We start from the raw sequence: 25,768 nt of genomic DNA on the forward strand, positions 1-25,768 counted from the left end.
TCGGTGGGCCCCCATCGCGGGCCAGGCCTCCGTGGGGGCACCCCCCAGGGCCAGATCGCCCCGTACACCCCCCCCCCAGGACCCCGGAGCCCGCCCGCACCGCCTAGTCCCGCCGGTAAGAGAGGTGGTTTGATTCTTGTCGGCGGGACAGGCATTCCAGCAGCGGGACTTCGGCCCATCGCGGGCTGGAGAATCGCCGGGGGGGGGGGCCCGCTGACCTGAGCGGCGCAATTCCCGCCCGCGCCGAACATCCAGTGCCGGAGAATTCGGCAACCGGCGGGGTCGGGATTCACGCCAGCCCCCGGTGTTTCTCCGACCCGGCAGGGGGTCGGAGAATCCCGCCCATTGACTCTCCTAATCCTTCATTATCACCAATGCATCAAGACGATTTTGAAGATAACTTCCATACTTTGACGAAACAACTGAGAAGGTCAACTAGAACAAGGAAACCACCGAACAGATTAAATTTGTAATGACTGTAATAACTAGTAAAAGCAACAGTGTTGTTGTGATGGGAGACTTTAACTTCACCAATATTGACTTGGACTCACTTAGTGCTAGGGGCTTGGACGGGGCAGAGTTTGTAAGGAGCATCCAGGAGGGCTTCTTGAAACAATATGTAAATAGTCCAACTAGAGAAGGAGCTGGTCTGGATCTGGTATTGGGGAATGAGCCCGGCCAGGTGGTAGAAGTTTCAGGAGGGGAGCATTTCGGGAACAGTGACCACAATTCAGTAAGTTTTAAAGTGCTGGTGGCCAAGGATAAGAGTGGTCCTAGGGTGAATGAGCTAAATTGGGGGAAGGCTAATTATAGCGGGAACTGAAGAACCTAGATCGGGGGCGGATGTTTGAGGGTGAATCAACATCTGACATGTGGGAGGCTTTCAAATGTCAGTTGAAAGGAATTCAGGACCAGCATGTTCCTGTGAGGAAGAAGGATAAATACGGCAAATTTCAGGAACCTTGGATAACGAGTGATATTCTAGGTCTCGTCAAAAAGAAAAAGGAGGCATTCGTCAGGGCTAGAAGGCTGGGAACAGATGAAGCCTGTGTGGAATATAAGGAAAGTAGGAAGGAACTTAAGCAAGGAGGCAGGAGGGCTAAAAGGGGTCATGAAAAATCATTGGCAAATAGGGTTAAGGAAAATCCCAAGGCTTTTTGCATGTACATAAAAAGCAAGAGGGTAGCCAGGGAAAGGGTTGGCCCACTGAAGGACAGGGGAGGGAATCTATGTGTGGAGCCAGAGGAAATGGGTGAGGTACTAAATGAATACTTTGTATCAGTTTTCACCAAAGAGAAGGAATTGGTGGATGTTGAGTCTGGAGAAGGGTGTGTAGATAGCCTGAGTCACATTGAGATTCAAAAAGACGAAGTGTTGAGCGACTTGAAAAATATTAAGATGGATAAATCCCCAAGGCCTGATGGGATCTACCCCAGAATACTGAAGGAGGCAAGAGAGGAAATTGCTGAGGCTTTGACAGAAATCTTTGGATCCTCACTGTCTTCAGGTGATGTCCTGGAGGACTGAAGAATAGCCTATGGTGTTCCTTTGTTTAAGAAAGGGAGCAAGGATAATCCAGGGAACTACAGGCCGGTGAGCCTTACGTCAGTGGTAGGGAAATTACTGGAGAGAATTCTTCGAGACAGGATCTACTCCCATTTGGAAGCAAGTGGACGTATTAGCGAGAGGCAGCACGGTTTTGTGAAGGGGAGGTCGTGTCTCACTAACTTGATAGAGTATTTCGAGGAGGTCGCAAAGATGACTAATGCAGGTAGGGCAGTGGATGTTTTCTATATGGACTTCAGCAAGGTCTTTGACAAGGTCCCTCATGGCAGACGGTACAAAAGGTGAAGTCACACGGGCTGGCAAGATGGATACAGAACTGGCTAGGTCATAGAAAGCAGAGAGTAGCAATGGAAGGGGGCTTCCCTGATTGGAGGGCTGTGACTAGTGGTGATCTGCAGGGTTCAGTGCTGGGACCTTTGCTGTTCGTAGTATATATAAATGATTTGGAGGAAAATGTAACTGGTCTGATTAGTAAGTTTGCGGACGACACAAAGGTTGGTGGAATTGCGGATAGCGATGAGGACTGTCAGAGGATAGAGCAGGATTTAAATCATTTGGAGACTTGGGCGGCGAGATGGCAGATGGAGTTTAATCCGGACAAATGTGAGGTAATGCAGGTAGGGAATATACAGTGAATGGTAGAACCCTCAAGAGTATTGACAGTCAGAGAGATCTAGGTGTACAGGTCCACAGGTCACTGAAAGGGGCAACACTTGTGGAGAAGGTAGTCAAGAAGGCATATGGCATGCTTGCCTTCATTGGTCGGGGCATTGAGTATAAAAATTGGCAAGACATGTTGCAGCTGTATAGAACCTTAGTTAGGCCACACTTGGAGTATAGTGTTCAATTCCGGTCGCCACACTAACAGGAGGATGTGGAGGCTTTAGAGAGGGTGCCTGGTATGGAGGGCATTAACTATGAGGAGAGGTTGAATAAATTTGGTTTGTTCTCACTGGAACGAAGGAGGTTGAGGGGAGACCTGATAGAGGTATACAAAATTATGAGGGGCATAGACAGAGTGGATAGTCAGAGACTTTTTCCCAGAGTAGAGGGGTCAATTACTAGGGGGCATAGGTTTAAGGTGAGAGGGGCAAGGTTTAGAGTAGATGTACAAGGCAAGTTTTTTACACAGAGGGTAGTGGGTGCCTGGAACTCACTACCGGAGGAGGTAGTGGAAGCAGGGACGATAGTGACGTTTAAGGGGCATCTTGACAAATATATGAATAGGATGGGAATAGAGGGATTCGGACCCAGGAAGTGTAGAGATTTTAGTTTAGACAGGCAGCATGGTCAGCGCAGGCTTGGAGGGCCGAAGGGCCTGTTCCTGTGCTGTACTTTTCTTTGGTTCTTTGTTCTTTATTCATCTGTCATCATCAATGTGACTTAACAGTTATTTTTGAACTGAATGTAAAAACAAGTTAATGATTCATGCTTGCTAATGTAATGTTCAAAAAAAAAAGTTACAAACAAAGTCTATAACATCTTTTCCAAAGAAAGGGGATGTAACATTATCATCCCTGTAAAGAACTGGAAGGGTAATGTAATGTCTAAATCAACCACTGGAGGGAGCTAGATGTACAACTATATAAGGCATTGATGCTAAGCCGTGTGTGGGGTGAAATATTGAGGAGAAAGCTAGAGTGCAGACTGAAGGAAAGATAGTGTGAGTGAGAGCAGATCATCATTGATGAAATAGTGTAGAGATTAGTAATAGATGAATGTAGATTGTATGCTTATTATCAACTGTGTCTTATGTCGGAGTAAATGTTGAATCCATTTAAGTAGTGCTTATAAATGTATAGATTTTTTCAATTTAAAAGATATTTATGGCCTTTGTGAGCACTACGCAACCAAAGAACACCACAGGCATTTTCCATTATAAATATGACATCGGAATTTACACTCAGGAAAGTTGCCACAAAATGCATAAAGACATCAAATACAGAGAGAGATGATGAATAGTCTGACTGTGTATTGTGATTGCTCACAATAACATCCACACAATACACTGCAGCATCTCACTAAGGCTCCGTCAACAACACCTTTTTCAAACATGCAACCAGTACTATCTAGAATGACAAGAGAAGCAGATGCTGGGGAACACCACCACCAGCAAGTTCCCCACCAAGGCACAATATTCTAACTTCGAACTGTGTCGCTGTTCCTTCACTGTCGCTGGGGCAAAATCCTGCAACTCCCTCTCTAACAACAGTGGGGGTGTACACACATGTAGCGGTTCAAGAAAGCAGCTCAGCTTACCGAAGGAAACTGGGCATGGGCAATAAATGCTGGCCATACCAGCAACGTGCATATCTTGTGAAAGAATAAAAAGAAACAGACACACTCAATGTCCATTGTAAACGGGACATTGGAACTTATAAAGAGCAAAGATGTCCTGAAATGCACATAAACACTGTAGTGATCTTTACATGGGTATGTACAGAAGGGGCTGATGGGTAGTGGAAAGACCACTAGGGGGCAGCACTGGCATGTGTAAAAGTGGGACACAAGCAGCCCTATGCCTCTTTGGCTGATTTGACTGTGAGGAGAACAGGGGCAGAAATTTAGCACAGGGCTGCTAGTGTGGTCAGGCCTAGTTGTAGAGCATAGAAAAGTTGTAACCTTTCTACTAGTACAGTTCTTAAAGTAAAAGCTCACACAATTATTTATGTTGTGTTGCTTAATAAACCTTCTGTAAAACTTTTGGCCGACTTCGAGCCTTCTTCCAAAGCCTCTACTGTAACTGAGTTGAGTAGCACAGATTACCTGCTCTACAGGTAACAAAACGTGGTACCGGAGTGGCTTTCATCGGACAGTACTAGATAGATTAGGTTAGAGGCCAGAAAGAACCAAAGCAAGCAGCAAAAGTAACGGGCCGGCCGCTCGACTGTGGAAGACTTCGCAGCATTTTGATTCCAAACAACCTACCGAAGCGATGGACCACACGCCACTTCCAGAGCTGCTGAAAACTACCGGTAATTTAAATAGTAACTGGAAAATGTATAAACAGCAGTTTCAGATATATATGGCAGCTACTGCCCTAAATGCAGCCACCGACGAGAGAAAGATCGGGAGATGACTCTCAACGGCAGACTGGCAAGCTGTAGACATTTATAACTCTTTTACGTATGGTGACAATGAACTAACTATCAAATGATAATGGCAAAATTTGATGAACACTGTAAATCACAATCAAACAAAATCATGGAACGATTTAACCTGCGTAACAGATTCCCAAAAAACAGGGAGACTATCTCTAATTTTGTCACAGATCTCCGCTTGCCAGCACAAGGTTGTAACTATGCTGATGTAACAGACTCCATTATCAGGAAGCAATTAATCTATGGTCTCTCAGATGAAAATTTAAGGGAATCATTAATGCAGCAAAATGATTTAACTTTAAAAACTACCATAGCAAAATACAGCAAGAGCAGAAAAAACAGCAGTACCTGGAATTTCTTGAAAAAAAACACGGAGAACGTACTCCACGAGGTAGAAGATGTTAAAATGGTGGCTTCTCCTCACAGGCCTTTTTTTCCGGCCGCTGGCGCACATTACGGCATATCTGCGCATGCGCGCAGTCAAGAGAAATGCGATCATGCAAGATCCCGGTATGCGCATGCGCAAGAAGCTGCGCATGCACAGTATGTAAAGTACCGACCCCAGCCAGAAGAGCGAGTCGCGTATACGCGATCGCTGCCAACACGTGACGTCACGGATGTCATGACGTGCTACCGCTGTGGCACCGCCCATTTAAAAGGGAAATGTCCTGCACTAGGGAAAAGATGTTTAAAGTGCTCCAAGATGAATCATTTTGCCTCCCAGTGTCAGTCCCCAGCCAAATATTACTCTCCAATGCAAAGACATGGAAATGTCAAGGTTCGTACAGTAGATACAATGGACACTCAGACACCCGAAGAAAATTTTTCCAACCACGAAGAGTTCCACTCCTGGGAGAACACATGCGGCGTTGGAATCATAAACGCCACAGAGGAACCGCACGAGCTGACCACACAGCCTCGATACGTGCATACAGTTGAATCCACAAACGATTGGAGTGCCACGGTGCAAGTGAACAACTCCCCAATTACGCTCAAGCTTGACACGGGAGCATCCGCGAACTTGATGACAAGCAAAGATCTCGCATCCATCCCAGGGACACACGAGATGATACCTGCTGCATGCAACTTAACAGACTACAATGGCAACCAGATCGCCTCGAGAGAATCATGCCACCTACAAGAAGTTCATAAGAAAGTCAGGAAAGGACTACGTTTTGAGATCGTGGACGACAAAAGAACGTCACCGTTAGGTGCTCAAGCCTGCAAGGATTTGCGGCTGATACAAAGGATTTTCATGAACACGGTTGACTCATCACGACTGGCCGATGCCATTCAGTTACTTCTCAGTGAGTATCCTGACATCTTTTGTGGCATGGGTACGTTACCCTACAAGTACAAAATCCTGCTCAAAGACGATGCAACACCGGTCATTCATGCACCAAGGTGGGTACCAGCTCCGTTGCGGGACAGGCTAAAAGCAGAACTCCAACGCCTCCAATCTCAAGGCATCATATCACAGGTCACACAGCCGACTGACTGGGTCAGCTCGTTCGTATGTGTCAAGAAGCCGTCCGGTGAACTCAGAATCTGTTTAGATCCCAAAGACTTGAACAAAAACATTCGCTGGGAACACTACCCCATCCCCAAGCGAGAGGAGATAACGAGTGAAAAGGCGAAGGCTCGCATATTCACCAAACTTGATGCCTCACAGGGCTTCTGGCAGATGCAGCTCGATGATTCCAGCCTACTGTTGTGTATCTTCAACACACCGTTTGGACGATACTGCTATAATCGTATGCCTTTCGGGATTATCTCTGCATCCAAAATATTTCACAGAATTATGGAGCAGGTGACGGAGGGCATTGACGGCGTCCGAGTATATGTTGATGACATCATAATATGGTCAATGACAGAGAAAGACCACATTGCTTGGGTAAAGCAAGTCTTCCAAAGAATCCACCAATTTGGGCTGAAGCTCAACCAAGCCAAGTGCACCTTCGCACGTTCATCTCTGACCTTCGTGAGTGACACGATATCAGAGCACGGGGTGAAGCCGGACGCTGAGAAGATAGCGGCAATTCAGAAGATGCAGCGGCCACATGACAAGAAGGCGGTGCTCAGGTTCCTGGGATTCATCAACTTCCGAGGCAAGTTCATACCGAACCGAGCAGCACGGACGACGGCGTTACGACAAGTGATAAGGAAGGACATGGAGTTTGACTGGACTCCATGCCACCAAGGCGAGTGGGTGGATCTGAAGCACCAAGTGATGGCAGCTCCAACGCTGGCATTCTTTGACCCAGCAAAACCCACAAAGATCTCCACCGACGCCAGTCAACGTGGAATTGGTGCGGTGCTACTTCAACAGAATGACCAGTCGGACTGGGTCCCAGTGGCTTATGCTTTGTTGCTAACTATTGGTTGGTTCAATTGGCTCTGTTTTATAATCTTTGCTCTCGAGTCGCCAGGTATCTTTATGATACCGCCACGAGGTTCAAGTTCAAGTCATGATCAATAACTCAGTACACCAATTAGTAAGATTCAAATCAAAGCATATTTATTTACACACAATCAAATCTACTCATGCATAAACTCTACTTTCTAAGCTATTTCTATCACTAACAGGCCAATACTTAGTTTCGGACTGGCCCACCAGGTCAGGGGAACAAATTACCTTTCGTTCGGGTTATGAGTCTGCGGGATTCAAAGCCAGTATGGACTGGTAGCTAGGAGCGCCTATCGCGTAACGAGCGTTGACTTGAGACTTACGTTCTATGGCGGCAGCTGGACAGGTCACTGTCAAGGGTTGGTTCGCGTTGCTGAGTGACCCTGTCAAGAAGGCCGATTTGAACTTGGGGTCTTTACTTTATAGTCCCCAGGGGCTTCCCGCCTTTCGGGGCGGACCCCGTACCTGGTTCCAAGTGATTGGGCTTTGTTCCAATCGCTTGGTTCGATTTCTCCAATACTGGAGCGGTTCCCTGATCGATGGGCGGTCTTTAGGTGTCCGTTAACCTCTTTTGTGTTGGCTCCTGCTGGTGCCGAGGAGTCTGGCTTGGCCTTGTTTATCCCAAATGTTTCGATTGTACCCGGGGATCGCTCATTAGTATGTAGATGGCCGCTACATTATTATGCAGATGGCTGCTTGTATCGATGCTGTCTGGGCTTTTGCAGAGTTTAATACACAGTAAACTTGCACCTGCTAGTTTTTGCCTGTGTTGGCTGAATTTCCCTTCAGCCTTTGCTGTTCTCTATTTTACGTCGGGAATTGGCCAACCCAGGTGGCTACAGCTTCTCGAGCGATGACTGCCACGGAGTGCAGGTATGCACAGAAAGAGAAGGAGTGCCTGGGATTGATCACGGGTATAACAAAATTCCACACTATGTGTATGGCATTCCCACATTTCTAGTGGAGACTGATCTTAGGCCACTGGTCAACATCATCAACAAAGATCTCAATGACATGACGCCGCGCCTACAACGCATGATGATGACGTTGCGGAGGTACGACTTCACGCTGGTTTACACGCCTGGGAAGGACCTAATAATAGCTGACACCTTATCCCGAGCCATTGACGCTGACAGTCCGCCTCCGGCTTCCATTGATGATGTAGAAGCTCATGCACAGTGGGGCAGGGAGACACTCCCGGCAACGGACGAGAGGCTGCAGCAAATTCATCAGGAGACACGGGAAGATGCGGCCCTGCTCCAGGTCATGCACAACCTTCAGCATGGCTGGCCAAGAGGGTGGTGCCCACAGTTCCAAAATGTCCAAACTGAACTGTCCATGGTGGATGGCATCATACTGCGAAATGACAGAATCGTCATTCCACTGGCGCTCCAGGCGGACATGCTCCACAGGATTCATGAGAGGCACCTTGGTGCCGAAAAGTGCAAAAGAAGAGCACGGCAATCTGTGTACTGGCCTGGGATAAACAAGGACATAACAAACATGGTGCTCACATGTGACATGTGTCAAAAACATCGACCGGCACAATGCAAGGAGCCACTCCAGCAGCATGAGAGATGGCTACGTCACCGTGGGACAAAGTTGGTATTGACTTGTTTCACTCCATGGGTCAACACTATGTTCTTCTCATCGATTATTACTCCAATTTTCCAGAAGTACTGAAACTCCCGGATCTCACATCGGCATCAGTTATTAAAGCTTGCAAGGAAACCTTCTCGAAGCATGGCATCCCACAGACGGTCATGACCAACAATGGTCCTTGCTTTGCAAGCTGGGAGTGGTTGGAATTCTCAAAAAAATACAACTTCAAGCACGTGACTTCGAGTCCACACTTTCCTCAATCGAACAGCAGGGTGGAGAAAGGTGTCCACATTATTAAGCAACTAATCAGCAAGGCCACTGACTCGAATCCAACATACACTTGGCTCTATTGTCATATCGTCCATCGCCTTTGAGCTCTGGTCTGTCATCGGCTCAAATGCTTTTCAATCGAGTTGTGAGAACCACGCTACCGGCTTTACTCTTCGCCGATCCCGATCACTCGCCAGCCCTAGACAAGATGTGTCACCAACGTCACGGACAAAAGCAGCACTATGACCAGCATGCAAAAGTGCTGCATCCGTCAGCGATCAATGACAGGTTTAGGTTGCGACACCCAGCTGGAGGATGGTCTGACATGGCGATGGCGCTCCGCCAAGGGTCGCCATGATCGTACGTTGTGAAGTCTGATGATGGAATACTGTTTTGACGCAACCAGCGAGACCTGCTGAAGGTTCCACCTCATCATCCTGTGTTTCCGACGTTAGATCTGCAGGACTCTATCATGCGACATCCCGGGGCTCCAGCAGTTGGTGCCCAAATGGACATAAAAATCTCTGGGTCTCCATGCCCACCCTGGAGGTCTACCCGAATCAGACGTGCACCCAACCGTCTGAACTTGTGAACATGAACTGATACAATCATTGCTCTCTGTTCTGTATTTGTGCATGAAACTAACTGTGTTTGATTTTTTTTTAGTTACAGCTCTGCGACTATAAAAGAAAGTGAAAAAGGGGGATGTAGTGATCTTTACATGGGTATGTACAGAAGGAGCTGATGGGTAATGGAAAGACCACTAGGGGGCAGCACTGGCGTGTATAAAAGCAGGATGCAAGCAGCCCAATGCCTCTTTGGCTGATTTGACTGTGAGAAAAGGGCAGAAATTTAACTCAGGGCTGCTAGTGTGGTCAGGCCTAGCTGCCGAGCACAGAAAAGTTGTAACCTTTCTACTAGTACAGTTCTTAAAGTAAGAGCTCACGCAGTTATTTAACTTGTGTTGCTCAATAAACCTTCTGTAAAACTTCTGGACGACTTCGAGCCTTCTTCCAAAGCCTCTACTGTAACTGAGTTGAGTAGCACAGATTACCTGTTCTCCAGGTAACAAAACAGACACCAGATACAGAGAAGTGATGTATGGAGTCTTGCTGTGCACGGTGTTTTCCCAGAATAAAATCTTCCTTTATTTTTAGACGCACCACGGAATCTCTCAATGAATTCTCTTGATATGATTAACGCCTCATCGATAAATACAATTGAGGGGAATTCTACAGTGATAATCTGCTCTGTCAAGAGCTTCCCAGCTTCTAACCTGACGTGGAGACATCTTAATGTCACAATGAACAGAACAAGTTCCAACAATGAGCTGTGGTTGGTGATTCCTCACGTTACATCCAGGGACGCTGGAGACTATGAGTGTGTGGCAGAGAATGAACATGGAGAAGTGGAGGGGTTCATAGCCATCACTGTGGAACGTGAGCACACACAGATTTCAACATCTCTCACACAAATGAGTATACACAATTAGACATGTGTACACAATCCCATATTTGCAGCAAGACCTGAACAACACCCACTTTGAACTGTTCGCGGCAAATAAGGTTTGTGCCGCACAAGTGCCAGGCAATGGCCACCTCCAAAAAGAAATAATCTAACCATCACTCACTGACATCCAAGGGCACTACTATTGCTGAATCCCTCACCACCAACACTCTGGGGGTTACCATTGATCAGAAAACCACCTGGACCAACCAAATCAACACTGTACCTATAGGAACAGGTCAGAGGCTGGAAATTCTGTGTGATTAACTCACCACCAAGTCATCAAGGGGCAGTTAGGAATGGGTAATAAATGGTGACCTAGCCAGCGACACTCACATTCTGTGAATGAATAAAAACAAACACATAGGGGCAGGGCCTATTCTAAATGTTTATATTTAAATTTACAGGGCGGGATTCTCCGCTCCCGGGAACGCCGTCGCGTTTCATGACGGCGCGAACAGGGCCCGGGCACGACCTATTCTGGCCCCCACATGGGGCCAGCACGGCATGAACCGCTCCAGCCTCCTTATGCGGCGCCGGCCCCTCACCGACATGGCGCCAGGGTTCTGGGGCAGCCCGCGGAAGGAGGTAGGCCCGGGGGGGGGGAAGGCCGGCCCGCTGATTGGTGGACCCCGATCGCGGACTGGACCCCATTGGAAGCCCCCCCCGGTGAAGGAGCCCCCCTAACCCCCCCCCCACAGGCCCCCCCCCCCCCCCCCCCCCCCACCCAGCAGACTTGCCGCCGGCAGCTACCAGGGGTGGACGGCGCCGGCAGGACCCTGTCGTGTCGGAGCAGCCGCTCGGCCCATCCGGGCCGGAGAATCGCCGCTCGCCGCTTGCACCGATTCTCCGAGCGGCTCGGCACGATTCTCGCGGCGCTGGTTTTGGGGGCGGGGGAGAATCACGTGCGGGTGTCAGGGCGGTGTGGCGCAACTCACGCAGCGCCCTGGCGATTCTCCCACCCGGCGTGGGGGGAGGGGTGGGGGGGAGAATACCGCCCATAATGTGGAAAGGTGTCTTGATATGTACATGGACATCAGATATATTGAGAGAGAGATGAAGCATGGAGACTTGTCATGCATTGTGTTTGCTCACAATTAAGCCTCTATTTGTTTTTAGACAAACCACGGAATCTCTCAATGACTTCTCTTGATATGATTAACTCTTCATCGATCAATATAATTGAGGGTAACTCTACAGTGATAATCTGCTCTGTCGAGAGCTTCCCAGCTTCTAACCTGACGTGGAGACATATTAACGTCCCAATGAACAGAACAAGTTCCAACAATGAGCTGTGGTTGGTGATTCCTCACGTTACATCCAGGGACACTGGAGACTATGAGTGTGTGGCAGAGAATGAACATGGAGCAGTGGAGAAGTCCATAACCATCACTGTGGAACGTGAGTGTACACAGACTTCAACATCAGTCAGTCACATACTCCCTCAAACACACTGTTGCACACTCTCAAACATATATGGAAACACAAAGACACTGACACATGCAACATATAAGGATACCCCAGGAACATGCACAGGCCAACACACACAAACACACAGACACCAACACAGAATGCTTGATTGTCACCTCATCCGCCACCAACATTCATTCCCTTCACCACCGATGCACAGTGACAGCAGTGTGTAGCAGCCATACAATGCACTGCAGCAACTCACCTTCCTTCAACAGCAGCTTTCAAACATGCAACCACGACCTTGTGGAAGGACAAGAGCAGCTGATGCTGGGGAACACCACCACCTTGAGTTCCCCACCAAAGCAAATATCCTGACTTTGAACCGTATTGCTGCTCCTTCTCTATTGCTGGGTCAAAATCCTGGAACTCCCTCTCTATCAGCATTATGAGTGTACCTACCCCATACGGACTGCAGCGGGTCAAGAAAGCAGATAAGCTTACCAAGGGCAATTAGAGATGGGCAATGAATGCTGGCCTTACCAGAAATATGAATATCTTGTGAATGAATAAAAAGAAACACACAGTCAGTGTCCATTGTAAATGCGACATTGGAACTTATAGAGTAACGATGTCCTGAAATGCACATAGGCGTCAGATACAGAGAAACAATGTTTCGAGTTTTACTGTGCACTGTGTTTTCTTGCAATAAAATCTTCCTTTATTTTTAGATGCACCACGGAATATCTCAATAACTTCTCTTGATATGATTAACGCTTCATTGATCAATATAATTGAGGGGAATTCTACAGTGATAATCTGCTCTGTCGAGAGCTTCCCAGCTTCTAACCTGACGTGGCGACATCTTAACGTCCCAATGAACAGAACAAGTTCCAACAATGAGCTGTGGTTGGTGATTCCTCATGTTACATCCAGGGACACTGGAGACTATGAGTGCGTGGCAGAGAATGAACATGGAGCAGTGGAGGGGTCCATAACCATCACTGTGGAACGTGAGTGTTCACAGACTTCAACATCAGTCAGACAAATAAATATGCACAATTAGACATGTGTACACAGTCCCATATATGCAGCAAGACCTGAACATGACTTACCTTGGGCTGATAAGAGACAAATAACCTGTGTGTCACACAAGAGCCAGTCAATGACCATCTCCAACAAGAGCGAATCTAACCACTGCCCCCTTGACATTCAATGGCACTACAATCGCTGAACCTCCACCATTAACACTCTGGGGGTTACCATTGATCAGAAACCTACCTGGACCAGTCATTTCAACACTGTGCCTGCAGAAGCAAGTCAGAGACTGGGAATTCTGCAGTGATTAACTCACAACATATCCTCAAGGGCAATTAGCAATGGGCTGTGAATAGTCTCCTTGTCACCAACACTCACAACCTGTGAATGAATAAAACAAATGAACAGAGGTAGTACCAATTCCAAATGTCGATATTTGAACTTATAAGAGGGATAGTTGCTTTGAAATGTACATGGACATCAGATAGAGTGAGAGAGAGATGAAGCATAAAGTCGTGCTTTGTACTGTGTTTTCCCACAATGAAATCTTTATTTTTTTTTAGACGCACCACGGAGTCTCTCAATGACTTCTCTTGAAATGATGAACACGCCATTGATCAATGTAATTGAGGGTAACTCTACAGTGATAATCTGCTCTGTCGAGAGCTTCCCAGCTTCTAACCTGACGTGGAGACATCTTAATGTCCCAATGAACAGAACAAGTTCCAGCAATGAGCTGTGGTTGGTGATTCCTCACGTTACATCCAGGGACACTGGAGACTATGAGTGTGCAGCAGAGAATGAACATGGAGCAGTGGAGGGGTCCATAACCATCACTGTGGAACGTGAGTGTACACAGACCTCAACATCAGTCAGACACATACGCTCACATACACTCTCAAACGCACTGTCATATACACAAACACCCAGAGAAACATGGAGAAACTGACAAACGCACCAAATTCAGATAGCCGAGAACATGTACTGGCCGGCACACAAGCACACACACGCAAACAGACACCAACGCAGTCCACTTTGTCACCTCATCCATCATCAACATTCATTCCCTTCACCACCGATGCACTGTGACAGCAGTGTGTACTATCCACACAATGCACCATAGCAATTCACCAAGACTCCTTCGACAGCACCTTTCAGACATGTAACCACTACCATCTAGAAGGACAAGAGCAGCAGATGCTGGGGAACACCACCACCTGCAAGTACAGCCACCAAGCCACAATATCCTGACTTTGAACCCAAAATGTATCACAGAGTTCACCTGACCCACAACTTTTAATAGATTGTGGTATGGGGAGCACACGGCCCACTCTACAGGTGTGGGACAGCAGAAATGGAAAAGTATTTTTGAAAGCAAAACAATGTTTATTCTATGAACTCAAGTTAACCTTTTTAAAACATACAGTGAACATCTTAGCAACCATTAATTCAAATGCAACCCCCAAAGAATACAACACGAAGTAATCCTTAATAACTTCCCAAACAACATCCAGACAAAGGAAACACCTTTTAACAGAAGCACATTAGGTTTACATTCACTACTGGGAACATTTATAATTCTGAATTCACCACATGATCAAGGAAGGCATAGTCTTTTATGGCAGAGCTATCAACAGTACACCTGCACTGTCTGGCTTCAGCTCCAACACTGAAAAAGAAACTAAAACACACCCGGCAGCCTGCTCAAAAATGAAAGTAAAAAGCTGACAGACAGCCCAGCTCCATCCACATATGCAGCATGACCCGAACAACACTCAGCTTGGGCTGATAGTGACTAATAACCTTTGTGTCACACAAGGGCCAGGAGAGGGTGGAATGGCGAAATGGGTTAAGTGTAGCAAAGCAGGGCAGCATGGTGGCGCAGTGGTTAGTATTGCTGCCTCATGCTGCTGAGGTCTCAGGTTCGCTCCCGGCCCTGGGTCACTGTCCCTGTGAAGTTTGCACATTCTCCCCATGTTTGCGTGGGTTTCGCCCCCACAACCCATTAAAATGTGCAGGTTAGGTGGATTGGCCACGTTAAATTGCCCCTTTAATTGGAAAAAATGAATTGGGTACTCTAAATCTCTAAAACAAAATGTAGCAAAGAGGCAGGGGAAATTATCTGACGCAACTTACGGCTCAAAAGCTATTCTTTCCTGTTAACATTAATCATAGCATTTCATAGAATTTACAGTGCAGCAGGAGGCCATTCGGCCCATCGAGTCTGCACCGGCTCTTTGAAAGAGCACCCTACCCAAGCCCACTCCTCCACCCTATCCCCATACCCAACAACCCCACCCAACACGAAGGGCAATTTTGGACCCTAAGGGCAATTTAGCATGGCCAATCCACCGAATCTGCACATCTTTGGACTGTGGGAGGAAACCGGAACACCTGGAGGAAACCCAGGCACACACGGGGAGAACGCGCAGACGCCGCACAGCCAGTGACCCAAGCTGGGAATCGAACCTGGGACCCTGGAGCTGTGAAGCAATTGTGCTAACCACCATGCTACCGTGCTGCCCTGTGTGTGTATGGTTCGATAGATGTACATTAAAATTGTTCAGGGGTCTTGTGGCACAGTGGGTAGCGTCTCTGCCTCTGAGTCAGAAATTCAAGGTTCGATTCCCACCCCAAAACCTGATGGCCAAGAAAGGTGGGTTCATAATGTGGCCAAACAGGTTGAGTGTCAATCTTTCCAACATGCCAATGGCTGGCAGTAAGAGTGGGAGAGACTCCTGGTCAGCCACACTTGATGTGGAAACGCACCCCCTTATGGGCATGCCGTCTCACAAACTTAGATTCAAGGAAACAGCAGTTAAGTGCTGACTTGAATATCCTAAACCAGGGTGTTGTCATGGAACAAGCTGTTTTCTTCAATAAGAGACGCTGCAATTATAACAAGCCGATTTCAAAGAAATGAAGTGTTTACATCTTGAATAATAGCGAGTCTCTTAGTATAATCCTACCTATTCATCTTGAGAAAATAGTTCCCAATTAGACTTTCATTCTCTATGACGATAAACATGTCACATGGCCAGACTCCTGTCAAAATTTGCATTTATAATCTTAGGCCTGTTTTTACACATGGACAGTTTTATATAGCTTTTGATTCTGTTAAAGTCTTTGGTGAAAGAATAAATAGAAGGCTGGTATTTAAAGAGATTCTGTTGCAATATAGATACGAATTAGACCACAAATATTTGCAGGTCTCTGCTAATTGCAGTATGTTAGTTGCAGTGTAGGTGGCATAGTGGCACAGTGGTTAGCACTGCTGCCTCCAGATTGGAGGCGTGGGCTTAAGAAGGGTGCTCTTTCCAAACGCCGGCGCAGACTCGATGGGCCAAATGGCCTCCTTCTACACTGTAGGGATTCTCTGATTCTAGTTTGTAATGACTTTAAGGTTTTTGCGTCCACTACCCCATCTGTGAATTAAACATCTGCCCTTTCCAGGTCTGAGTTTGAGGCCTACTTTGTTATACAGGACTGAATTAATGCTCCCAAGGCAGGCGTGCACAGCTGGGAAAAGTGCCCCAGATGGCAGGTTCATTGTTTGGGGCGTTAGGAAGGGGTGATGGCAGGTGGGGAGAGTGTGTAGGTCTGGGACAGAGTGAATCTCTAGCAACCTATCAACTTATGCAAATTTATACTGCCATCCACGTCCATAGCCCCTATAGTTCCTATGCCAACTTACTGCCAACTCATGTCATAACCAAGCACCCCATGGCCCTTAATAGATGCTGCACAAACATGATGCCAACTCATGTTCACCACCCTTTCCTCTAATGCCCTTCATGCCAACTCACCCTGTATCCACAATCAATCCTTCCAAGTGAATCATCGATTTATTTGGACTTCTTCCAGACATTAGTATACCTCTCTCAATGTGGTCTCCTCTACATTGGGGAGACCAATGAAGACGGGATGAATATTTGGCAGAATACCTCCATTTAGTCCACAAGCATGACCCCAAGCTTCCGGTTGGTCGTCATGAGAATCCCCAACTAAAGAGAAACTAACCATCTTGATATTCAATGTCACTCCCATCACTAAATCCCCCACAATCAACATCCTGGGGGTGATTATTGATCAGTATCTACCTGTACCAGCCCTATCAATACTGAGTCCGAATGAGCAGGTCAGAAACTGGGAATTCTGAGGTGGTTAACTCATCACTCAAGGGCAATTATGGATGGGTAATAAATGGTGTCCTATGCAGGGACACTCACATCCTTTCAATGAGTAGAAACAAATACATGGGGCAGTGTCCATTGTAAATAATTCTATTTGAACTTATAATGGGGTAATGTAGCTTGACATGGATTTCGGCCCTTTGGATTTCGGCGGGAGCGGTGCGCAAGGGCTTTCTGGGAGGTAAGTTTTTACTTTAAAAACACTTACCTTTACAGGAGCAGGCCTTTGGACTTCGGCGGGAGCGGTGCGCAAGGGCTTTCTGGGAGGTAAGTTTTTACTTTAAAAACACTTACCTGGTTCCGTTTCTGTTCTTCTTTTCTTTTTTTTTTAATATAAGGCGGGAACCGGAAGTTTGACCAGCGGACTTCTGGGAAGGGCCCCCCCCCCCCCAACCAATAAATTCTGGTGGAGAGGTAACCCGAGACACTACACGTGTAGTGTCTCCCACCAACACTCCTCCTCTAACCTAATAAGAAGATCCATTGGTGTGAGGTAAGTGCCATATTATATTATTATTATTAGCATTATTATATTATATTATTAGCATTGCGCAGGTCAAGGAGACACAGCCTGAGTGAGAGAGATACAGACAGTGAGAATTTGGTAGTTTGGTGCAGTGAGGTAACCAGGAAAGGTAAGTGGTTAATCTAATTGTGCTGTTTTTCAGTTAAAAGTGCAGTGTAGATTAGTGTAGATTAGTGTCTGATTGGCTGAAGCTGCCCCCACCATAAACTTAAATTAAACTAATTAATTAATTAGTGATGGCTGGTCAGGTGATGTGCTTGAGCTGCTTGATGTGGGAGCTGGCAGATCCCATTGCGAGCTGCAGCGACCACATCTACAGTAAGTGTTGGCTGCTCGAAGAGCTCCGGCTCAGAGTTGATGAGCTGGAGTCTGAGCTTCAAACACTGAGGCACATCCGGGAGGGGGAGACTTACCTGGACACTGTGTTTCAGGAGGCAGTCACATCTGTCAGAGTAAGTAGTTTAAATCCTGCCAGTGGCCAGGGACAGCAGGGTGTGACTGCAAGTCAGGCAGGTAAAGGGAACCAGCAGTCAGGAACTCAGGAGCCTCAGCCCTTGACTCTGTCCAACAGGTATGAGGCACTTGCTCCCTGTGTGGATGGCGAACAGGGCTGCAGGAAGGATGAGTCAGCTGACCAAGGCACCATGGTTCAGCAGGCCATTCAAGGGGAGGGAGTAAATAGGCAAGTTGTAGTTGTAGGGGATTCTATTATCAGGGGGATAGATAGTATCCTTTGTGAGCAGGATAAAGAGTCCCGCATGGTATGTTGCCTGCCCGGTGCTAGGGTGCGGGACATCTCTGACCGGCTTGAAAGGATACTGGAGAGGGAGGGGGAGGATCCAGTTGTTGTGGTCCATGTCGGTACCAACAACATAGGCAAGTCTAGGAAAGAGGACCTGTTTAGAGATTATAAAGAGCTAGGATTCAAATTAAAAAACAGGTCCTCAAGGGTCATAATCTCCGGATTACTGCCCGAGCCACGTTCAAATTGGCATAGGGAGGCAAGAATAAGGGAAGTTAACACGTGGCTGAAAGAGTGGTGTGGGAATGAGGGGTTCCTTTTCATGGGACACTGGCATCAGTTTTGGGACAGGGGGGGACCTATACCGTTGGGATGGTCTCCACCTGAACCGAGCTGGGACCAGTGTTCTGGCGAAAAGAGTAAATAGGGTGGTCAATAGGACTTTAAATTAAAGATTGGGGAGGAAGGGAAAGTCAGGGAACCAAGAGGTGAAGTAATCAGTGGGGAGCGTAGCTGCTTAGGAATACAAAAAAACACGAACAGACAAAACTCAAGAGTGGTTACGATTGTCCCCATCCCACAAAATATGACACAGTGTATGGAAAGGCTCAGTAAACCAAGGTCCACCACACTAAGAAAACAAAAAGGGACGGTCAATAGAGAATTAAAGGTGCTATATTTAAATGCGCGCAGTGTACGGAACAATGTAGATGAGCTTGTGGCCCAGATTGTGACTGGCAGGTATGACGTGGTAGGCATCACAGAGACATGGTTGCAGGGGGTTCAGGACTGGCATTTAAACATCCAGGGATTCACAACCTATCGAAAAGACAGAGAGGTGGGCAGAGGGGGCGGGGTTGCCTTGTTAATTAGGAATGAAATTAAATCAATAGCACTAAATGACATAGGGTCAGATGATGTGGATTCTGTGTGGGTAGAGTTGAGGAACCACAAAGGCAAAAAAAGCATAATGGCAGTTATGTACAGGCCACATAACAGTGGTCAGGACCGTGGGCACAAAATGCACCACGAAATAGAAAGTGCATGTCAGAAAGACAAGGTCACAGTGATCATGGGGGACTTCAATATGCAGGTGGACTGGGTAAATAATGCTGCCAGTGGACCCAAGGAAAGGGAATTCATTGAATGTTTACAGGAGGGCTTTTTGGAACAGCTTGTGATGGAGCCCACGAGGGAACAGGCCATTCTGGACTTAGTGTTATGTAATGAGCCAGACTTGATTAAAGATCTTAAAGTAAGGGGGCACTTAGGAGGCAGTGATTAAAATATGGTCGAATTCAATCTCCAATTTGAAAGAAAGAAGGTAGAATCAGATGTAAAGGTGTTACAGTTAAATAAAGGTAACTACAGGGGCATGAGGGAGGAACTGACGAAAATCGACTGGGAGCAGAGCCTAGTGGGAAAGACAGTAGAACAGCAATGGCAGGAGTTTCTGGGAGTAATTGAGGACACAGTTCAGAGGTTCATCCCAAAGAAAAGAAAGGTTATCAGAGGGGGGATTAGGCAGCCATGGCTGACAAAGGAAGTTAGGAAATGCATCAAAGCAAAAGAGAAAGCCTATAATGTGGCAAAGAGTAGTGGGAAGTCAGAAGATTGGGAAGGCTACAAAAACAAACAGAGGATAACAAAGAGAGAAATAAGGAAAGAGAGGATCAAATATGAAGGTAGGCTAGCCAGTAACATTAGGAATGATAGTAAAAGTTTATTTAAATACATTAAAAACAAACGGGAGGCAAAAGTTGACATTGGGCCGCTCCAAAATGACGCTGGTAATTTTGTGATGGGAGACAAGGAAATAGCTGAGGAACTAAATAAGTACTTTGCGTCAGTCTTCACAGTAGAAGACATGAGTAATATCCCAACAATTCCGGAGAGTCAGGGGGCAGAGTTGAATATGGTAGCCATCACAAAGGAGAAAGTGCTAGAGAAACTAAGAGGTCAAAAAATTGATAAATCTCCGGGCCCAGATGGGCTACATCCTAGAGTTCTCAAGGAGATAGCTGAAGAAATAGTGGAGGCGTTAGTTATGATCTTTCAAAAGTCACTGGAGTCAGGGAAAGTCCCAGAGGATTGGAAAATCGCTGTTGTTCCCCCCCTGTTCAAGAAGGGAACAAAGAAAAAGATGGAAAATTATAGGCCAATTAGCCTAACCTCGGTTGTTGGCAAGATTCTAGAATCCATTGTTAAGGATGAGATTTCTAAATTCTTGGAAGTGCAGGGTCGGATTAGGACAAGTCAGCATGGATTTAGTAAGGGGAGGCCGTGCCTGACAAACCTGTTAGAGTTCTTTGAAGAGATAACAAATAGGTTAGACCAAGGAGAGCCAATGGATGTTATCTATCTTGACTTCCAAAAGGCCTTTGATAAGATGCCTCACGGGAGACTGCTGAGTAAAATAAGGGCCCATGGTATTCGAGGCAAGGTACTAACATGGATTGATGACTGGCTGTCAGGCAGAAGGCAGAGAGTTGGGATAAAAGGTTCTGTTTCGGAATGGCAACCGGAGACGAGTGGTGTCCATCAGGGTTCAGTGTTGGGGCCACAGCTGTTCTCTTTATATATTAACGATCTAGATGACGGGACTGGGGGCATTCTGGCTAAGTTTGCCGATGATACAAAGATAGGTGGAGGGGCAGGTAGTATGGAGGAGGTGGGGAGGCTGCAGAAAGATTTAGACAGTTTAGGAGAGTGGTCCAAGAAATGGCTGATGAAATTCAACGTGGGCAAGTGCGAGGTCTTGCACTTTGGAAAAAAGAATAGAGGCATGGACTATTTTCTAAACGGTGACAAAATTCATAATGCTGAAGTGCAAAGGGACTTGGGAGTCCTAGTCCAGGATTCTCTAAAGGTAAACTTGCAGGTTGAGTCCGTAATTAAGAAAGCAAATGCAATGTTGTCATTCCTCTCAAGAGGCTTGGAATATAAAAGCAGGGATGTACTTCTGAAGCTTTATAAAGCATTAGTTAGGCCCCATTTAGAATACTGTGAGCAATTTTGGGCCTCACACCTCAGGAAGGACATACTGGCACTGGAGCGGGTCCAGCGGAGATTCACACGGATGATCCCAGGAATGGTAGGCCTAACATACGATGAACGTCTGAGGATCCTGGGATTATATTCATTGGAGTTTAGGAGGTTGAGGGGAGATTTAATAGAAACTTACAAGATAATGAATGGCTTAGATAGGGTGGATGGAGGGAAGTTGTTTCCATTAGCAGGGGAGACTAGGACCCAGGGGCACAGCCTTAGAATAAAAGGGAGTCATTTTAGAACAGAGATGAGGAGAAATTTCTTCAGCCAGAGAGTGGTGGGTCTGTGGAATTCATTGCCACAGAGGGCGGTGGAGGCCGGGACGTTGAGTGTCTTTAAGACAGAAGTTGATAAATTCTTGATTTCTCGAGGAATTAAGGGCTATGGAGAGAGAGCGGGTAAATAGAGTTGAAATCAGCCATGATTGAATGGTGGAGTGGACTCAATGGGCCGAATGGCCTTACTTCCGCTCCTATGTCTTATGGTCTTATGGTCTGATGTAGATAGACTCAGATGTAGAGAGAGAGAGATGAAGCATACAGTCTTGCTGTGCACTGTGTTTGCTCACAATGAAATCTTTATTTATTTTTAGATGCACCACGGAATCTCTCAATGACCTCTTTTGATATGATTAACACTTCATTGATCAATGTAATTGAGGGGAATTCTGCAGAAATCATCTGTTCTGTCGAGAGCTTCCCGGCTTCTAACCTGATGTGGAGACATCTTAATGTCCCAATGAACAGAACAAGTTCCAACAATGAGCTGTGGTTGGTGATTCCTCACATTACATCCAGGGACACTGGAGACTATGAGTGTGTGGCAGAGAATGAATATGGATCAGTGGAGGGGTCCATAACTATCACTGTGGAATGTGAGTGTACACAGATTTCAACATCAGTCATACACATGAACTCAGATACACCCTGAAACACACATGGAACCACATAGATACTAACACACGAACAGTACACAAAGGAACATGCACAGGTCGACACACACAAACGCAAACAAACAAATAGAGACCAAACCCGTCCATTGACTGTCACTTCATCCACCATCAAAATTCATTCCCTTCACCACCGATGCACAGTGACGGCAGTGAGTACCATCCACACAATGCACTGCAGCATCTCACCAAGGCTCCTTCAACAGCACCTATCAAACATGCAACCAGTACCATCTAGAAAGGCAATAGTAACAGATCATGGACAACACCACCACCTGCATGTTTCCACCAAACCAAGGCACAGTATTGTGACTTTGATCTGTATCGCTGTTCTTTCACTGTCGCTGGGTCAAAATCCTGGATCTCCCTCTCGAACAGCGCTGTGGGTGTACCTACACCACACGGACTGCAGCAGGTCACGAAAACAGCTCAGCTTGCCAAGGGGCAATTAGGGATGGTGAATGAATGCTGGCCTTACAGCAATGTGCATAGCTTACGAAAGAATAAAAAGAAACACAGACAATCAGTGTCCATTGTAAATGTGACATTGGAAATTATAAAGAGGAAAGATATACTGATGTGCACATAGACATCAGATACAGAGAAATGATATATGGAGTCTTATTGTGCGCTCTGTTTTCTCACAATAAAATCTTCCTTTATTTATAGATGTACCACGGAATCTCTCAATGACTTCTCTTGATATGATTAACACTTCATTGATCAATATAATTGAGGGGAATTCTACAGTGATAATTTGCTCCGTCGAGAGCTTCCCAGCTTCTAACCTGACGTGGAGACACCTTAATGTCCCAATGAACAGAACAAGTTCCAGCAATGAGCTGTGGTTAGTGATTCCTCACGTTACATCCAGGGACACTGGAGACTATGTGTGTGTGGCAGAGAATGAACATGGAGCAGTGGAGGGGTCCATAACCATCACTGTGGAACGTGAGTGTACACAGACTTCAATATCTCTCACACAAATTAGTATAAACAATTAGACATGTGTACACAATCTCACACATGTAGCACGGCCTGACAACATTCAGCTTGGGCTGAAAAATGACAAATGACGTTTGTACCACACAAGTGCCAGACAATGACCATCCCCAACAAGTGAGTACCTAACTATTGCTCTTTGAGATTCAATGGCGCTCCCATCACTCAACCCCCTTCCTTCAACACTCTGGCGGTTACTATTGATCAGAAATCTATCCGGACCAATCATATCAATACTGTTCCTACAGGAGCAGATCACAGACTGGGAATTGTGTGGTTATTAACTCACCACTATTACCTCAAGGGCCATGATGTGGAGATGCCGGCATAGGACTGGGATGGGCACAGTAAGAAGTCTTACAACACCAGGTTAAAGTCCAACAGGTGGAATTGGAATCACTAGCTTTCGGAGTGTAGCTCCTTCATCAGGCGACTCAGATGATTGCAATTCAGAATGTCCAAATTGCCTATTTGAACTTAAAATAGGGAAATGTAGCTTGACATGTTCCTAGACATCAGATAGAGAGAGAGAGATTAAGCAAAAGTCTTGCTGTGCATTTTGATTGCTCACAATGAAATCTTTCTTTATTTTTAGATGCACCACGGAATCTCTCAATGACCTCTTTTGATATGATTAACACTTCATTGATCAATGCAGTTGAGGGGAATTCTGCAGAAATCATCTGTTCTGTCGAGAGCTTCCCGGCATCTAACCTGATGTGGAGACATCTTAATATCCCAATGAACAGAACAAGTTCCAACAATGAGCTGTGGATGGTGATTCCTCACGTTACATCCAGGGACACTGGAGACTATGTGTGTGTGGCAGAGAATGAACATGGAGTAGTGGAGGGGTCCTTAACCATCACTGTGGAATGTGAGTGTACACAGATTTCAACATCAGTCAGACACATAAACTCAGATATACCCTGAAACACACATGGAAGCACATAGATACTAACACACGAACCGTATACAGTTACCAAGGAACATGCACAGGTCGACACACACAAACACAAACAAACAATTAGAGACCAACACATTCCATTGACTGTCACTTCATCCACCATCAAAATTCACTCCCTACACCACCGAAACACGGTGACAGCAGTGAGTACCATCCACACAATGCACTGCAACAACTCACCAAGGCTCCTTCAACAGCACCTATCAAACATGCAACCAAAGAACAACAAAGAACAAAGAAATGTACAGCACAGGAACAGGCCCTTCGGCCCTCCAAGCCCGTGCCGACCATACTGCCCGACTAAACTACAATCTTCTACACTTCCTGGGTCCGTATCCTTCTATTCCCATCCTATTCATATATTTGTCAAGATGCCCCTTAAATGTCCCTATCGTCCCTGCCTCCACTACCTCCTCCGGTAGTGAGTTCCAGGCACCCACTACCCTCTGCGTAAAAAACTTGCCTCGTACATCTACTCTAAACTTTGCCCCTCTCACCTTAAACCTATGCCCCCTAGTAATTGACCCCTCTACCCTGGGGAAAAGCCTCTGACTATCCACTCTGTCTATGCCCCTCATAATTTTGTATACCTCTATCAGGTCGCCCCTCAACCTCCTTCGTTCCAGTGAGAACAAACCGAGTTTATTCAATCGCTCCTCATAGCTTATGCCCTCCATACCAGGCAGCATTCTGGTAAATCTCTTCTGCACCCTCTCTAAAGCCTCCACATCCTTCTGGTAGTGTGGCGACCAGAATTGAACACTATACTCCAAGTGTGGCCTAACTAAGGTTCTATACAGCTGCAACATGACTTGCCAATTCTTATACTCAATGCCCCGGCCAATGAAGGCAAGCATGCCGTATGCCTTCTTGACTACCTTCTCCACCTGTGTAGCCCCTTTCAGTGATCTGTGGACCTGTACTCCTAGATCTCTTTGACTTTCAATACTCTTGAGGGTTCTACCATTCACCGTATATTCCCTACCTGCATTAGCCCTTCCAAAATGCATTACCTCACATTTGTCCAGGTTAAACTCCATCTGCCATCTCTCCGCCCAAGTCTCCAGACAATCTAAATCCTGCTGTATCCTCAGACAGTCCTCATCGCTATCCGCAATTCCACCAACCTTTGTGTCGTCTGCAAACTTACTAATCAGACCAGTTACATTTTCCTCCAAATCATTTATATATACTACAAAGAGCAAAGGTCCCAGCACTGATCCCTGTGGAACACCACTGGTCACAGCCCTCCAATTAGAAAAGCATCCCTCCATTGCTACCCTCTGCCTTCAATGGCCTAGCCAGTTCTGTATCCACCTTGCCAGTTCACCCCTGATCCCGTGTGACTTCACCTTTTGTACTAGTCTACCATGAGGGACCTTGTCAAAGGCAATACCATCTAGAAGGGCAATAGTAACAGATGCTGGACAACACCACC

At 46.4% G+C, this 25,768-nt stretch overlaps 1 protein-coding gene across 1 annotated transcript in view; it reads left to right on the forward strand.

Annotated features, from left to right (window-relative positions):
• LOC140387062 (sialoadhesin-like) overlaps positions 1-24,296 on the forward strand; it is a 185,835-nt gene extending 161,539 nt beyond the window's left edge. Inside the window, exons 11-17 of the mRNA XM_072470073.1 lie at positions 10,104-10,385; positions 11,572-11,853; positions 12,594-12,875; positions 13,464-13,745; positions 22,005-22,286; positions 23,031-23,312; positions 23,959-24,296. Of these exons, the coding sequence (XP_072326174.1) occupies positions 10,104-10,385; positions 11,572-11,853; positions 12,594-12,875; positions 13,464-13,745; positions 22,005-22,286; positions 23,031-23,312; positions 23,959-24,296 (2,030 nt within the window). The remainder of the gene's footprint in view (positions 1-10,103; positions 10,386-11,571; positions 11,854-12,593; positions 12,876-13,463; positions 13,746-22,004; positions 22,287-23,030; positions 23,313-23,958) is intronic.
• Positions 24,297-25,768: the final 1,472 nt, after the last annotated feature.

The sequence above is a fragment of the Scyliorhinus torazame genome, chromosome 12 (genome assembly GCF_047496885.1).
Source record: "Scyliorhinus torazame isolate Kashiwa2021f chromosome 12, sScyTor2.1, whole genome shotgun sequence".
NCBI classification, from domain to species: Eukaryota; Metazoa; Chordata; class Chondrichthyes; order Carcharhiniformes; family Scyliorhinidae; genus Scyliorhinus; species Scyliorhinus torazame.